This window comes from Aquarana catesbeiana, linkage group LG07 (genome assembly GCF_042186555.1).
Source record: "Aquarana catesbeiana isolate 2022-GZ linkage group LG07, ASM4218655v1, whole genome shotgun sequence".
NCBI lineage: Eukaryota > Metazoa > Chordata > Amphibia > Anura > Ranidae > Aquarana > Aquarana catesbeiana.
Window position 1 is genome coordinate 273321797 of NC_133330.1, and position 17451 is coordinate 273339247.

Sequence of the window (17451 nt, forward strand, 5' to 3'; positions counted from 1 at the left end):
CGAATGTTGGCAAGAATAGCGATCTCACACGAAAGGTCCCCTGCCATAGGAGCAGTAAAGTCCTAGGCTGGACCCTTAGTCAGTTCACCTGAATTAATCATGCAGGAATTGGCGAGCTTCTATGAATCCTTGTACTGTGCCGGCAAGGCTTATGTTCAGGAAGACCTAGACCAATATCTTCAAAACATGTCAATCCCTAAATTGACAGCAGGCCAGAGGGAGGGGTTGGAAGCCCCACTTACCGTAGAGGAACTTCAGGAGGCAGTCGGTTATTTTCCTAACTGTAAGGCGCAGGGAGAGGATGGGATCACTATGGTAATATATGAACAATGCTCCGCTGTCTTGCTACCACGTTTGCTATATGTCTTTAATGCGGCCCTGGAGAGTGGAGTTCTTCCACCATCCATGTCAAAAGCAAACATCATATTACTTCTTAAGCCGGGTAAGGATCCTGTAGCCTCGGGATCCTATTGACCAATTTCGTTGCTGCAAAGCGACGTCAAGATCCTGGCAAATGTGTTGGCAGTACGGCTGAATAGAATTATTTCCTCCCTTGTACATGATGATCAGGCAGGCTTCATGCCCAACAAGTCCACAGCCATTAATCTAAGACGGTTATTTCTGAATTTGCAATCCGCAGCGGAAAATGTAGGGATCAGGGCTGTCGCTAGATGCCACAAAGGCATTCGATAGCATAGACTGGAATTACTTGGGCAGTGGCTGTCTGTCACATAATTTTGCATTGAGAAGGGGGACAAGGCAGGGCTGTCCGCTGTCCCCTCTTTTTTTTGCACTGGCTATTGAACCTTTGGCCATAGAGATCAGGGCTAACCCACATATTATAGGATTCTGTTATGGAAACCTGCAGGAAAAGGTGATGTTATATGCTGATGATACCTTGCTCATGCTGGGAGACACTGTCACTTCCCTGCGGGAGGCCATGACAACCATAACGAAATTTGGAGTCTTTTCCGGCTTGCATATCAACTGGACAAAATCTGCTTTGCTATTGCTGGATCAATTGCCATACAATCATTGGCCTCTTCATGTCCAATACCCATTACTACGTCCTTCAAGTAATTGGGGATCCAGGTTACCTAAACATTTCACCTCTGCTTCAAAGGTTCAGGGAAAGGGTCCAAACGTGGAACAACCTCCACCTATCGGTGGTGGGCAAGGTGAACTTGATAAAGATGATTCTCATGCCACAACTGCTTTATTGTCTTTATGTATTGTCTTCACAATGCCCCAGTGGTTGTCCCTTTAAAGATCTTTAGAATAGTGAACTCTATTGTATCTTCCGCACTTTGATTTGGAAGGATAGACCACCTAGGATCAAGCTAGAATATTTCTAAAGACCCAAAGACGAGGGCGGGTTGGCACTGCCCAACCCGTGGTTGTATTACTTGGCTGCACAGCTGCAACACCTTATTGATATATTCAGAGCTGAAGGGGAGCCCACACACAAGCCGGTTGTTTCCTCCCAGGCAATCCTGCTTTATACCATAGGTAGGGGTCCCATCCCGATGGCACTGGAGGCTCTGGCTTTTGCAAAACCGCATAAAAAGCACCCGACATATAGTCTCATTCAAAAGGTGTGGAACAAGTGCAAATACATCCAGAAGACTGATGGGTACACTGATTATAGGTCTATTTGGTTCAACGATACCTACACTGAACTGGCCAAACTGCAGGCTGGAGCCTGGTGGAAATCCTATGGGGTTACACACCTTAAGCAAATATTTTAAAATGGCATACTCTGGACCCTCACAGCGTTACAGTTGGAATAAAAGTTACCGACTTCAATGCACTTTTACTATTTACAGCTCCAGTACGCAGTTAAGGCACAGAGTAGATCGTCGGAGTGGCATCTATCACCGACCCCAGTGTTTAGCCTCATTAGGGATGCTGACTCATCTAAGGGTTTTATTTCACAATGCTATGCCATACTTTTAAAATCCTACTTAGGGCAGCATCCCCTGAAAGTAAGGGAGAGGTGGGAGAGAGAAGTGGGCCAGATGGATGGGGCTCAATGGGAGGAAGTATTTCAGGCGGTGGGCATCTGTTCTTTGAACGTAGCACTTACTCAGCTGTATATCATACTGAGGGTGTACTACACACCACACAGTCTCCAGATTTGCAGGATGAGGCCACATGCACACGGTGTAAACGTGACCATGGCGACCTTATTCATCTCTTGTGGCGGTGCCCCAAACTGCACACTTATTGAGCCGGAGTGGTAAATACTGTTAATTCCATATTTAAAGTATCTTTACCTTTGGACCCTGGAGCTTGCCTACTAGGAGTACTGGATGAATATGACTGGGAGGTGCATACTAGAGAGGCCACTCATAGAGCACATTTTCAAGCCAGGAAACTAATTGTGGTGCGTTGGAAATCAGAAGATCCCCCAACGATAAGGGAATGTATCCATAATATTGGGGAGCTATTATGTATGGGGAAACTTATATACTAACATAGGGGAAGTACACAGAAATACGAAAGATTGTGGGCTCCATGGTTGGATGAACCGGGGCTTGCCCCAGTGGACTTAATCAGGAATAGGCTTCTGGAAATGAATGTGGTCTGAGGAACAGTTAAGACAGGATAAAAGTGGGGATTATCTGGTGTTGAAGTATATTGTTTACTGTGGTACGTTTTTAATATATGCTTGTTTTGCTATGTACTTTAATGAAAAACTGCTAATGGCTGTATACCAATCTTCTTTCAATAAAACCTTTTTGTTGGATAAAAAAATAAAAATAAATGAGAGGTGCTGGTAAAGTAAATTCTGTAGATAGCTCCTGTTTTTAAGGAGGTGCCATATTTGGATATAATGATAATATTTTGTTGATGGGAGTTTATATTTATATATCAGGTCTGACGAAGGGTATAAGAGATTTATTCTGTCTGTAATATGGCTAATCTCAACTTTTTATAAACTTCGGCAGATACCGGAGTGGTAGGGGTTTAATAACAACAGTCCGGTTTGCGCGTTGAATGTTAGTAAGGATCCGAATGGCAGATAAAGTTGCCTGGCTGGCTGGATAAGGGGAGTAGATTCCCTCGCAGTGTATTGTTATCACTGCCTTGTACCACTTGTATTTTATACTTATAAACAAATATATTTTCATGGAAGAAAAAAAGGCTGGCCAGCAAAATATTCAAGTCAATTAATTCTTACCCCAAGCAACCAAGGAACATTGAGCAGTGGTTATAGACATGCAAACGTTCCCTGATCTAGCGGTAAGTGGACAATTTAAAGTTAAAGTTAAATTTGCTTATATTTTGCCTTGCCTGGTTTGTTCTTCCTTTTGCTTGTCTACGCAATTTAAGTAGATCATGAATGGTGAGAGGGGAAAGAAAGGTGCTGTAGGGTGTCCATGAAAGGAGTTAGGTAAATATCAAAATGCCTTGACAGATGTCAGTCTGAAGTATTGGGCATTCCCCTAGGTAGGCTGCATTTGTATGCAGAATGTCTTAAGTAGTGCCCACATATGATGCTGAGTCCCCATAATTGAAAGAACTAAAAACCAATTACCAAAAGAGCTGCACTAGGGACATTAAAGTGTTTCTAAAGTTTTGTTTTTTTTAACAAGCAGGTTATGGTTAATAGTTTTGCTCAGATCAGCCCCAATCCTCTTCTTCTTGGGTCCCCCGCCAGTGCTCCTGGCTCCTCCACCTTGACCAGTGCCTTCAATAGCAAGCCGCTTGCTATGGGGGCACTGGTGCATGCTCGCATCTGAGCCCTGCTCTAGGTGTTCATAAGATCACATAGAGCCATGGATCGGCCCCACCCCTGCTTTCTGCTCGTTGGCTCACTTGTTGTGATTGACAAAGGCTCCAGCTGCTGTGTCCAGTCAATGAGGAGAGAGAGACCTGGAACAGCTGAGGCTCCTGTGCACACCGCTGGATCAAGAGGGGGATCAGGTAAGTATAAGGGAGGGGCTGTTGGGGGAATAGCACCCAGAAGGTTTTTTTACCTTCATGCATAGAATGCATGATGGTAAAAAAGCGTCAGCCTTTACAACCACTTTAAAGCTAGGGAGAAAATGACTAGATGAGGCTGGACACCAGATGATGCTGAATTACAGGAAATGACGGGGGCTTCGTCTGATTTCCTGCATTTTCATTAGAGTGCAAAAAAAAAAACATTAAACCCTTTCCAAGAAAGTACAAGCTATAACATCACCTTATGGGTATTACTAGGTACAGCTAGAAAGTCAGCCATATTCACTACAGATATAACATTAGACATTTTATGACAATTCAATGCTATGGTTTGTTTTAGGTACAGCTACCTCAGCTACTGTTTATTTTAGATATGTCAGCCAGAACATATTAGGAATATTCGTTACAATATACAGATATAATATGAAACAGGTTTATGTCAGTAGTAAGATATAACCACCCCTGCTACCAAATAAATCATATAGCTATACCTTAAGCCGATTCATTATGATATACTGCTAAAATATCAGTCATATAAATTACAATACACAGCAATTCCCAGATTAGATCATTCCATCAGATATAGTTAAAAGACAAGCAATGCTTTCCTAAATGGGTAAGTTTGTTGGGTGGAGCTGATTGTTAGATTGTAGGCAATGCATGGCGAGGTACAGAGGCAGTAGAGGGGACACTGGTGGAGCAGGAGAGCTGTCTGTAATGCTGGAGTGATAAGTTGGTCATGAAGGCAGAGATGTGACTGTCAACAGTAGGTGAGTGGTCAAGGAGAAATGTGCTGTGTGTGGGGTTTGGGTGAAGTGACTGTGGTGGGATGCAGTAACCAGGGAAGTGGTGTATATGGAAAAATGTATATGGAGGCTATGATCTAAAAAACATAATTTTATGACATCATTTCAATATAACATTATTGTGCCTTAACATAGGCACTAAAACCGCTCTCTCTCGAGTGGATAATGATACCTACCAATAGCTGGATCTTATGGTCTATAACATAAAGTTTATTTGTATCTTCTCAACATGTTTTGTTGTCACAGTGCCTTGCAAAAGTAGTCCACCCCCCCTTGGCATTTTTCGTGTTTTGTTGCCTCACAATCTGGAATTAACATGGATTGTTTGAGGATTTGCATCATTTAATTTACAGAACATGTCCACAACTTTGAAGATTTTTTTTTTTTTTATTGTGAAGCAAACAACAAATAGGACAAAATAACAGAAAATGTCAATGTGCATAACTATTCACCCCCCTAAAGTCAATACTTTGTAGAACCACCTTTTGCGGCTATTACAGCTCCAAGTCGCTTTGGATAAGTCTCTATGAGCTTGCCACATCTTACCACTGGGATTTTTGCCCATTCCTCCTTGCAAAACTGCTCCAGCTCCTTCAAGATGGATGGTTTGCGCTTGTGAACAGCAATCTTTAAGTCTGTCCACATATTTTCTATTGGATTGAGGTCTGGGCTTTGACTAGGCCATTCCAACATATTTAAATGTTTCCCCTTAAACCACTCAAGTGTTGCTTTACCAGTGTGTTTGGGGTCATTGTCCTGCTGCAAGGTGAACCTCCGTCATAGCCTCAAATCACACACAGAGTGGTACAGGTTTTGCTCAAGAATATCCCTGTATTTAGCACCATCCATCTTTCCCTCAACCCTGACCAGTTTCCTAGTCCCGACTGCTGAAAAACATCCCCACAGCATGATGCTGGTGTTCTTTGGGTGATGTGATATGTTGGGATTGCGCCAGACATAGCGTTTTCTTTGATGGCCAAAAAGTTAAAGTTTAGTCTCATCAGACCAGAGCACCTTCCTCCATACATTTTGGGAGTCACCCACATGCCTTTTCGCAAACTCAAAACATGCCATTTTGTTTTTTGCTGAAAGTAATGGCTTTCTTCTGGCCACTCTGCCATAAAGCCCAACCCTATGCAGCGTACAGCTTATTGTCGTTCTATGTACAGATACTCCAGTCTCTGCTGTGGAACTCTGCAGCTCCTCCAGGGTTACCTTAGGTCTCTGTGCTGCTTCTCTGATTAATGCCCTCCTTGCCCGGTCCATGAGTTTTAGTGTGTGGCCGTCTCTTGGCAGGTTTGCTGTTGTGCCATGTTCTTTCCATTTGGTTATGATAGATTTGATGGTGCTCCTAGAGATCATCAAAGATTTGGATATTTTTTTATAACCTAACCCTGACTTGTACTTCTCAACAACATTGTCCCTTACTTGTTTGAAAAGTTCCTTGGTCTTCATGGGGGTGTAGGTAAAAAGCCGCTTCTTCAGAAGTATTTTTAGAACAAACTTATCTATGAAAAGACAATAATTATTCAAATCATCATCTCCATAACTTGTTTTTTTGTCCAGCCATATAAATTATAAATTATACCGTGTTGTACCTTTTCTGTTTTGATTAATTATTGTCTCTTCATAGATAAGTTTGCTCTCTAAAAACACTCCTGAAGAAGCAGATATACCTGCAAAACATGTTGACAAGATACGGATAAACTTTGTGATAGACCATAAGATCCAGCTATTGGTATCACTATCCATTCAAGAGAGAACGGTTTTAGTGCTGATGTGAAGGCACAATAATGTTTCATTGAAATTATGTACTGAAATAATGTTTTTTAGATCATTTATGTGTCTGTTGCCTATTTGGGTTCCATCAGTGGCGTTGGCAGAGGGGGGCTGACCGTGGCTGAAGCCCCGAGTGGGTCCCAAAAAAGCCCCAGATCTCGAGTGGGTGCGGTTCTATTAATAGCCGAATGCGGCCGAGTCATATAGCAGGTCCGACCTTCTGGAGCCTGCAGCGCTGATGGATGTCCCACTGGTCCAATGGTGGGACCACGGGACGCGTGAAGTCCATCATAGGTGCTGCAGGCTCCAGAAGACGGGAATTACAATGCGGTCACTGTAAGATCCCCGCTTGGCTCTCCTCTCCTCCTCTCCTCCGGCTGCAGGACACATGAAGTCTACTGGTCAGGTAGGTCAGTGTGTGGCACTACCGTCAGTGTATGTATGTCAGGTAGGTCAGTGTGTGTCAGGTAGGTCAGTTCAGGTAGGTCAGTGTATATCAGGTAGGTCAGTGTATGTCAGGTAGGTCAGTGTATGTCAGTGTATGTATGTCAGATAGGTCAGTGCATGTCAGGTAGGTCAGTGCGTGTCAGTGTATGTATGTCATGTAGGTCAGTGTATGTCAAGTAGGTAGGTCAGTGTGTCAGGCAGGTGAGTTTAGTGGTCAGCATTGATGGACACCGGTAAGCCAGGCAGCAACCAGCAAGTGAGCTTACCCCATGCCACACAACCACACAACCCAACTGCCCAGCCAAAAAATCCTGTGCCACTACCGCCGCGCCCCCCCCCCCCCCGGCCTTGGACTTCGGGCTGAGGCCCCTGGTCTTTTTGCCACCTAGCAACTCCCCTGGGTTCCATGAAAGTCCACATAGCCTCCATATCAATTTTTTCATGCAATGATTCTAGAGCGAAGGTACTTTTTAGCTATTAGCACATATCTAATATTTGGGGAAGTGGTGTAGCTGGACAGGTTAGATAGAAGATCAATATGGACAAGGAGAAGATAATCTCCACTGATCCAACCATTTACATATGATTGGATTCGACAGAACCGCTACAGATGTACCATCCCTTCAGGGGAGTAGCTGAAGGTTATCTTTAGGGATAAGACACCAATTTCCCAAAACTTGATTTCACAGTACAATTACCAATTACCAATTTATCTTGGTAAGAAAGATCTGCAAATTGGCCTTTAATTTTGCAATGTATTACTGCTAGCTGAAAAAAGTAAAAAAAAAAGTTTGCTGTTTAATAGGAGCTGCCCAAGAAAACAAGCTAGTTCTATAAAGTTATGCAGCAACGTCTTGAATAAATACCAGTTATATTTTTGTACTTTGGTATACTCACGTTTATGAGACAGGAGTAGATCAAACGACCGAGCCCATCGCCTGGCTTCCTCTGCAGTCAGTCGTCTGTGGGAGCGAAAGATATACATAATCCTTGGTTTGCTGGTTCTAGAACACAGGGAATATTAAGGCTGAACTGTCTACTGGACACAAAAACAGAAGTAAAACAATGATTTCATACTCTGGAGTCGATCAATGGTAACTCTCTGGGCCAAGGTCCATAATGTGAACCAAATCTGTATAACATCTAATAACTATCATAGGCATTCAAAATAATAAAACATAACAACTTATTAATGTAACTCAGTCTTCAGAAGGACATTCCTAAAAGGGCGCATATATAGAATACAATCTTAAAATAGAGCTGGGCTTCCCAGGGGTCATCGGGCTTGTTCTTTTTCCAGCAACACCCAGCCCTTCTTTGTGTGAGCACCTGTACCAACCAGTTTGTGTTTGCACAGATAATGTCAGAGCCGGACTAAGGTCGGCCATAGACGGTTCGAATCTCGGTCAGTTCATCAGGATCCAGCCGAGGTTTGAACCTTATATGGGCAGGCTGAATGTACCAAGCTGATCGACCGATCAGCTTGGCTACAACCAGCCTGCCAGATTTTACATAAGTATGATTATCATTAACGGCTGGTAAAGCTGCTAGCAATAATCACTGGGAAACCATCCCCGCATGGAGAATACAATGACTCGGTGGGAGAGATTCCCCTGTCAAATCTGTTGGAGGAACCTGTGATTGCAGGAAAGAAATTTGCTACATATATGGCCTTCTTTAAACTTTACCTGGATGACATTTAGTTTGGTAATGTACCGTGTACCATAAAAAAATGCTATTTTTTCATTCTCCGTTCTCTTTCACCTATTTCTAGTCCGCATTCATTTACTCCACTAACAGTTGCACATCATTGCTCAGGACCAGCTTACTGATGTTGGCATATGTGTGCAATGTGTGTTGTAGCCTCTGCCAGGGAAGCACAGTTGGGAGACAGTTGCCACCCAATAATAGGAATAAAAGCTGCAGATTTTAAAACTACTTTTGAAAGTGTTAATGCTTTATGAGAGATTTTGGTGGTTGAGTTTAGATTTGCTTTAATAAACCAGAGACTGTAAATTATACAGCCTTCTTCATAAGCAAGGAAAAAGAGATTTTAAAGCAGAGCGTACATGTTAGCTGCTGGCTGAAACAAAACGTGCATGTCTGACAAAGCTCTAAAGCAGTGTTTCTCAACCATGGAAAGAGGAACCGTGCCAATCTAAGTGTAGCAATGCAACAGTCCGTTTTTTTTTTTTTTCAGTTGCAGCACCCTTTAAAAGTATGCAAAATCTTGTTACCAAAGTTACACTTATCAATGGGAAATCTGAGCCTGGAACAAGGCACAGAACTGCACAGAACTGCCTTGATGATATTAAATCCACATCAAAAGCCCCACCCCCCCCTTTACATCAGAGGTCCCCCCATCACATCCAAGCCCCCCCCTTTACATCAGAGCTCCCCTATCATATCAGAGGTCCCGCATCATGTCAGAGGTCCCCCATCACATCAGAGCCTCCCTTTTACTACAGATTTTATTACTCACATCATAGTTACATAGTTAGTCAGGTTGAAAAAAGACACAAGTCTATCTAGTTCAACCAAAAAAAAAAATAATAATAATATTAATAATAATACAATCCCATATACACAATCCTTCACCCACAGTTGATCCAGAGGAAGGCAGTGCATTTGTGCAGTGGTCTTACAAGTTGCAATTTTTTGGGAAAAAATACACTTTTTTGAATTAAAAAATAAGACAACAGTAAAGTTAGCCCAATTTTTTTATATTGTGAAATATAATGTTAGGCCCAGTAAACTGATACCCAACATGTCACGCTTCAAAATTGTGCCGTCGTGGAATGGCGACAAACTTTTACCCCTAAAAATCTCCATAGGCGACGTTTAAAAAATTCTACAGGTTGCATGTTTTAAGTTACAGAGGAGGTCTAGGGCTAGAATTATTGCTCTCGATCTACCAATCGCGGTACAACCTCACATGTGTAGTTTGAACACCGTTTTCATATGCGGACGCTACTCACGTATGCGTTCACTTCTGCGCGCGAGCTCGTCGGGACGGGGCGCCTTTAAATTATTTTTTTTTATTCTTATTTATTTTACCTTTTATTTTTTATTTTTACACAGTTTTTTAAAAAAAATTGTGTCACTTTTATTCCTATTACAAGGAATGTAAACATCCCTTGTAATATAAAAAAGCATGACAGGACCTCCTAAATATGAGATCTGGGGTCAAAAACACCTCAGATCTCATATTTACACTTAAACGCAATTAAAAAAAAATGTCATTTAAAAATTTTTTTTTTAAAATGGCCCTTTAAGAGCTATGGGTGGAAGTGACGTTTTGATGTCACTTCCGCCTTGCAATGATATGGAGACGGTTGGGGGCAACGTCCCCTCACTCGTCTCCATGTCAGGCCACAGGAAGGATCCGATTGCCTCCACCGCTGCCGACGGCTCCTGTAAGCGGCGGAGGGCACCGGATAGCGGTGGGAGGGGGGCCCCTCTCCCGTCGCCCATAAAAGTGATCTTGCGGCGAATCCACCACAGAGACCACTTTTATCTTAAACCGGAACGCTCACTGAAGAAGAGGATACTTGGGTTATGGCAGCTAGCTGCCTCCATAACAAAGATAGCCTCCTTCAAAGTACCGACGTATAACGACAGTGGGCGGTCCGGAAGTGGTTAAATCATAATCACAACAGAAACTACCCAAATGACCCTGATCAAAAATTGACATACCCTGGTGATTTTGACCTGATAACATGCATGCAAGTTGACTCAAAGGGGTTTGAATGGCTATTAAAGGCTTCAAACTCTAATCAAGAAGTGGAAAATGAGGGATTCTGTTGAAACCAAACCACGGTCAGGTAGACCAACTAAAATTTCAGCCACAACTGCCAGAAAAATTGTTCGGGATGCAAAGAAAAACCTACAAATAACTTCAGGTGAAATACAGGACTCTCTGAAAACATGCGGTGTCGCTGTTTCAAGATGCATAATAAGAGGCACTTGAAGAAAAATGGGCTATGTGGTCGAGTCGCCAGAAGAAAGCCATTACTACGCGAAATGCTACAAAGTTTCCCACTTATAATATGCCAAATAGCAGAGAGACAAGCCTCAAACCTTTTGGCACAAAGTCGTTTGGAGTGATGAGACCAAAATTGAGCTTTTTGGCCACAACCATAAACGCTTAATTTGGAGAGGAGTCAACAAGGCCTATGATGAAAGGTACACCATTCCTACTGTGAAACACAGAGGTGGATCACTGATGTTTTGGGGATGTGTGAGCTACAAAGGCACAGGAAATTTGGTCAAAGTTGATGGCAAGATGAATGCAGGATGTTATCAAAAAATACTGGAGGAACATTTGCATTTATCAGCCAGGAAGCTGTGCATGGGACGTACTTGGACATTCCAACGTGACAATGATCCAAAACACAAGGCCAAGTCGACCGGTCATTGGCTACAGCAGAATAAACAAAACAAACGGACCAGCGCTCAATGAGTTAAGGAGTAAACACAGTATTACAGCAGACAATTGAACGTAATTGGCTGTAGTTTATTCAGTGATGCATATAAAAGAACAATCCTATTGTCAGACAGGAAGGGATATAAGGTAGGTAAACAAGAGATTAACAGCTTACAGTTTCACAGAAGATCCATGGAGCAAAAAGGAGCTGATGGCATTAGGGTTTACAAAAAACTGCCTGCAGCATGGGGGGCGCCAATGCCCCTGCTGCTCTGCGGCCGAATGTGGAACACGCTCACCAGAGTGTGAAGAAGGGCTGGACGAGAGAGCGGTGTGTAAACCTCAGGGAGATGGAAAACCAGGGCTGGATGGGCCGATGTGGATGTCGGTCAGCGTTGCTGGGGGTGCTGGTCGTACTAGCACCTCATGGACCTGAGTGACCTGTTGGCTGTGGTGGTTGCCTTGACAACATGTTTTGCACATTTTACGAAAAGGCAACCACCACAGCCAACAAGTCACCCAGGTCCATGAGGTGCTCCTACGACCAGCACCCCTAGAACCCGTGCAACACTGACGGACACAACAATAGGGCAGAGCTGAGCAGCATTAGTAACAGCACTTCACACTGAGATATCGGGACACAGCACAGGACTAAAACTTCAAGGGACAAGGGAATTTAAACTGGGATAGTTGGCAAGTATGAGGCAACTGCTTTGGGCCCCACAACAATGACAGGGCCCAGGGCAGCTGCCCCTCTTGCCCTGCCTTAAAGATGGCCCTGATAGCATCATCCACACTGCAGCATCGCGGTTCTCTCCCCTCCACCTGTCAGTACACCAGCGGACTTGGCGTCCCAGCCACGTGCAGCTTGCAGTTCTGGTCTCTACCTTCTCGCCGTCAATTATCTCCGTTCTCTCCTCCAGCACGTCCAGCCCTTCTTCACACTCTGGTGAGCGTGTTCCACATTCGGCCGTAGTGCAACAGGGGTATTGGCGCCCCCCATGCTGCAGGAAGTTTTTTGTAAACCCCAATGCCGTCAGTTCCTTGTTGCTGCATGGATCTTCTGTGAAACTGTAAGCTGTTGATTTCTTTTCTACCTATCTTATATCCCTTCCTGTCTGACAACAGGATTGTTCTTTTATGTGCATCACTGAATAAACTAGGACTAATTATGTTCAATTGTCTGCTGTGAGACTGTGTTTACTCCTCAACCCATTGAACGCTGGTCCGTTTGTTTTGTTGTACACTGTTTATCCATACTCTCCAGCGATGGTTGCCGCCCAGCTGCACTGGGTTCAGATCCCATGTTATTAACCATGCCCTTTCCTCCCCATCCACAGATGGCCATGTTTTGCGCTGGTGTCACTTGTTGTACAACAGAATAAATTGAAGGTTCTGGAGTGGCCATCTCAGTCTCCTGACCTCAATATCATTGAGCCACTCTGGGGAGATCTCAAACATGCAGTTCATGCAAGACAGCCCAAGAATTTACAGGAACTGGAGGCTTTTTTCCAAGAGGAATGGGCAGCTTTACCATCTGAGAAAATAAAGAGCCTCAACCACAAAAGACTTCAAGCTGTCATTGATGTTAAAGGGGGCAATACACGGTATTAAGCACTGGGGTATGTAAACTTTTGATCAGGGTCATTTGGGTAGTTTCTGTTGTTATTAAGATTTATAAAGAGTAAAGACAGTTTTTGATAATAAATGGCTTCAGCCAAACACAAGCCATGAGTGAAAGAAAAGTTTTCGTGTTATCATTCATATTCTCTGAAAAATGGCCAAGAAATCATAAATTCTACCAGGGTATGTAAACTTATGAGCACAACTGTATGTTAGTACCCAGTTATATTCTGTACATTTAGGAAAGAATCCAGGCAAAGCAATCCACTGAATTGCCAGAGGGAGGCTCCCATCACACCAGAGATTCCTGATCATGTCAAAGGTCCATTACATCACATCCCAGTTACACATACCCCCCAATCACACAGCCTCAAATCATATAGTCCCGCCAACACAGAGTCCCTCCCCCCCAGCGGTCATACAGTCCACCATCACAGAGCTCCCCAGTCACACATGCCCCCCCATCACACAGCCCCCAAATCATATAGTCCCCCAAAACAAAGCGCATGCCCAATCAAACAGTTCCTCCTTCACATCAGCACATCAGAGCCCTACAACAGCAACAAATGGTGCTGTGTGTCCTGGCCCTAGAGCACATTGGTTATTATGGTGATGGCAGCCAGCTCACCTGTACCATGGCAACTCATGATGCTGGCCCAGGGCAAACTGGGTCCTGTACTCACAACACCCCAAGGAAACCCAAACAACACCCCAGGTACTGTGCCACTGCTCTAATATCTATGGCTGGACTTAGTGATTGCACATTTCACAAAGAAATCTGTTATTCAGCTAATTAATATAATATGTAATTAATGGACAGAGCAAAGAAAATTGCATTCCCATAACAAAACAAGAGGCAGTCTGCCAACACTGCCACTTCTCTGCCTAAAAATGAACCTTTCCATATCCCAAACATGTAAACATAGTGATCCCATCATAATCTGCCCCATCAGCTGTTTTAATCACAGCCATTCCCTCTTTAAAATGCACAGTCCAAAGAAAGCAAATTATAGCAACATCCGATGAACTGGGCACAACTCACTCTGTGGGTGGCCCTGTCGGCACCCTCCTGCCCATCATCAGGGCCAGGTGGAAAATTGTTGGCTGAACAGCATAGCCCCTCCTTTACATCACAGTCCCCCCTTCACATCAGAGACTTGAAGTTTACACAGGGCTTCTTGTCTTCGCTCCCAATGGTAAATGAAGATAGGTATAAGCAGCTGTGGGGACCAACAGTAACACAAATCTATCAATTTGCCCTGAAACAGATTCATATTAAGCTATAGACTTAGTGTGCTTTCTACTAAATTGAATCCAATGTGCCTATTGCTCTTGCTTCTTTGTAATGTTTGCTGTTGCTTGCTGCAGATGCAGTGAAAATAACATTGCATTGTACAGTATTGTGTGTAGCCCACATTATGAGTCATCCACTGACAGATGTGCCTGTGAAACTACAGTATTAGCACATTAAGCTGAAGGTTAAATGATGTGAAAAGCTTAATGATCTGCACTATCCCAGGAGTAATGTAATACACACTCAAAACATATAATTAATGAAACCCAGATTACTGCAGACATTTCATTTGTGAGTATAGGGAATCACATCAAACATTTATATGCATTTTAATGAAAAAACTGTAATAAAAATATTATTATTATTTTATAGAGATATGTGTAATGCATGAAAATGTCACTAATGCCGTGTACACGCGGTCGGACTTTTCAGCAACAAAAGTACGACAGCCTGTCCGACAGACTTTCGATAGACTTTTGGCGGACTTCCGACGGACTTTCTAATGAACGGACTTGCCTACAAACGATCACACAAAAGTCAGACGGATTCGTATGTGATGGCGAAATAAGGAAGTTCATAGTCAGTAGCCAATAGCTGCTCTAGCGTCAGTTTTTAGTCCGCATACAGACGAGCGGATTTCTGGGTCCGGCGGAGTTACGACGTAAATGTTTGAAGCATGTTCCAAATCTAAAGTCCGTCAGATTCGCATCTGGAAAAGTCCGCTGAAGGTCCGGTGAAGCCCACACACGATCGGATTGTCCGCCAGATTTGGTCCGTCGGCGTCCGTCGGACCAGTCCGGTCGAAAAGTCCTACCGTGTGTATGCTGCATAAGACTTTTAATGCTGTGCTTGGCCAGCCAGTACTCAACCTTGGTTTGGAACGCTAACCCCACCAACTGAAGAAAGCAACATAAGTAAATTAAATAGCACAAACTTAATGTTGCAATGGAAGTGTACCTAATCTTACAGATATGTTATTTTGCTACGTGCATGATCACAGTATCCCCTCACCCTTACAATGCCCTCATCTGTTTTTCTGTCCAGTGTCGGTATCCACTTCAGAGACTTAGATGCCGACTTAGACATGACATAGTTATGTAAGTCCCTATGGAAATTGAAGCACCACAGTACTAAGAGGTCCAGATACAATTGTTTTCTTATAAAAGTCAGGGAGATAATCCAAAAGGTAGCCAACATGTTTTGAAGGTCAAAGAACGCTCCCTTCATCAAGACATGATTGACAACAATGTGAACAGACCAGAAGTGAACTGAACCTTGGGAGGCCAAAACCAGTTGCTGACAAGACCCGTACTAGCAATCACACTGGAAGAAATAGCATGAAAGGTCCTGTTCAATTCTAGGGTTAGTTCTTGGACCCTGGAAACATGTTGGATACTTTTTGGATCGTTCCCCTGACTTTTATTGGAATAAAGTTGTATCTGGACCTCTCAGCAGTGATGTGTGTCTTCAATTTCACTTTGTGTTAGATAAAATTACAAGTCAAGGAGACTGTGGAGATCCTCTAGTGTGTTGAGGCTGCCTGCTTAGGAACCAGATCATTTACATCAGTATCAGTACTTTAAAATAGTGACACCAGAGATATAACCCTACAGATCCGTGCTATTTTCCACTTTCCTCAGCTATGTACTGTAAATCCGTATGTCTGTGCAGTCCTTGGTTGTGTTCACAAAGGTCTGATAAAAATCAGTCTCTGATGCAGCCTTTCACCATGTCATTTGCTACAAAATTACGCTGTATCAGTCTCATCACTGGGAGAGAGTAGACCAAGGAAAGGCTTTCTTCTGCCTGCAGGAGAATGATGATATCATCTCAGCCTAAGCAAATCACTTGACTTGAGTTCAAGGAATGCTTTCTATAATTAGAGATGCAAATTATAAAAAAAGTATTATTCTGTTGTTGCACAGGATTTTTTTTTCATTCTGATTTGTAAAGTTACATAAACCTAATATAGTTGCACTGTGTGAATACAAATATATGATGATACAAGGTGATGAATAGTGTCCATAAATGGTGCAGGTGGTGGGCTCACTATCACACTTTGGGGGGTCTTATCCAGGATATGATGGACACTTTATTATTCACTAGGTATGAGCCGAACACCCCCGGTTCGGTTCGCAGCAGAACATGCGAACAGGCAAAAAATTTGTTTGAACACACAAACACCATTAAAGTCTATGGGACACGAACATGAATAATCAAAAGTGCTACTTCTAAAGGCTTTTATGCAAGTTATTGTCATAAAAAGTGTTTGGGGACCTGGGTCCTGTCCCAGGGGACATGTATCAATGCAAAAAAAAGTTTTAAAAACTGCGTTTTTTTCGGAAGCAGTGACTTTAATAATGCTTAAAGTGAAACAATAAAATTGAAATATTCCTTTCAATTTCATACCTGGGGGGTGTCTATAGTATGCCTGTAAAGTGGCACATGTTTCCCGTGTTTACAACAGTCCCTGCACAATATGACATTTCTAAAGGAAAAAAAGTAATTTAAAAGTACTTGCGGCTATAATGAATTGTCGGTCTCGGCATGGGATTCCCTCACAGTCCATTACCAGGCCCTTTGGGTCTGGTATGAATATTAAGGGGAACCCCGAACCAAAATTAAAAAAAAATGGTGTGGGGGGTCCCCCCAAAAATCCATACCAGACCCTTATCCGAGCACGCAACCTGGCAGGCCTCAGGAAAAGAGGGGGGGAGAGAGAGTGCCCCCCCCTCCTGAACCGTACCAGGCCACATGCCCTCAACATGGGGGGGTGCTTTGGTGTAGCCCCCCAAAGCACCATGTCCCCATGTTGATGGGGACAAGGGCCTCATCCCCACAACCCTTGCCCGGTGGTGGTGGGGGCTTATCGGAATCTGAAAGCCCCCTTTAACAAGGGGACCCCCAGATCCCGCCCCCCTATGTGAAATGGTAACGGGGTACAAATGTACCCCTACCATTTCACAAAAAAAGTGTGAAAATGGTAAAAATGACATGACACGGCTTAGGGACAAGTCCTTTATTAAAAAATAAAAAAATTAAAATGTCCCACGAAGTCTTCTTCTTCATCTCTTGCTCCACCGACGGACCGAAAAAGAAAAAAAAAAAAAACCCGCACACCGCCA

At 43.3% G+C, this 17451-nt stretch overlaps 1 protein-coding gene across 2 annotated transcripts in view; it reads right to left on the reverse strand.

The window, feature by feature from the left end:
- RGS8 (regulator of G protein signaling 8) overlaps positions 1 to 17451 on the reverse strand; it is a 99547-nt gene that overhangs the window by 36574 nt on the left and 45522 nt on the right. For both annotated transcript variants that reach the window (XM_073593355.1, XM_073593356.1), the window contains exon 3: positions 7881 to 7945. In XM_073593355.1, the coding sequence (XP_073449456.1) occupies positions 7881 to 7945 (65 nt within the window). The remainder of the gene's footprint in view (positions 1 to 7880; positions 7946 to 17451) is intronic.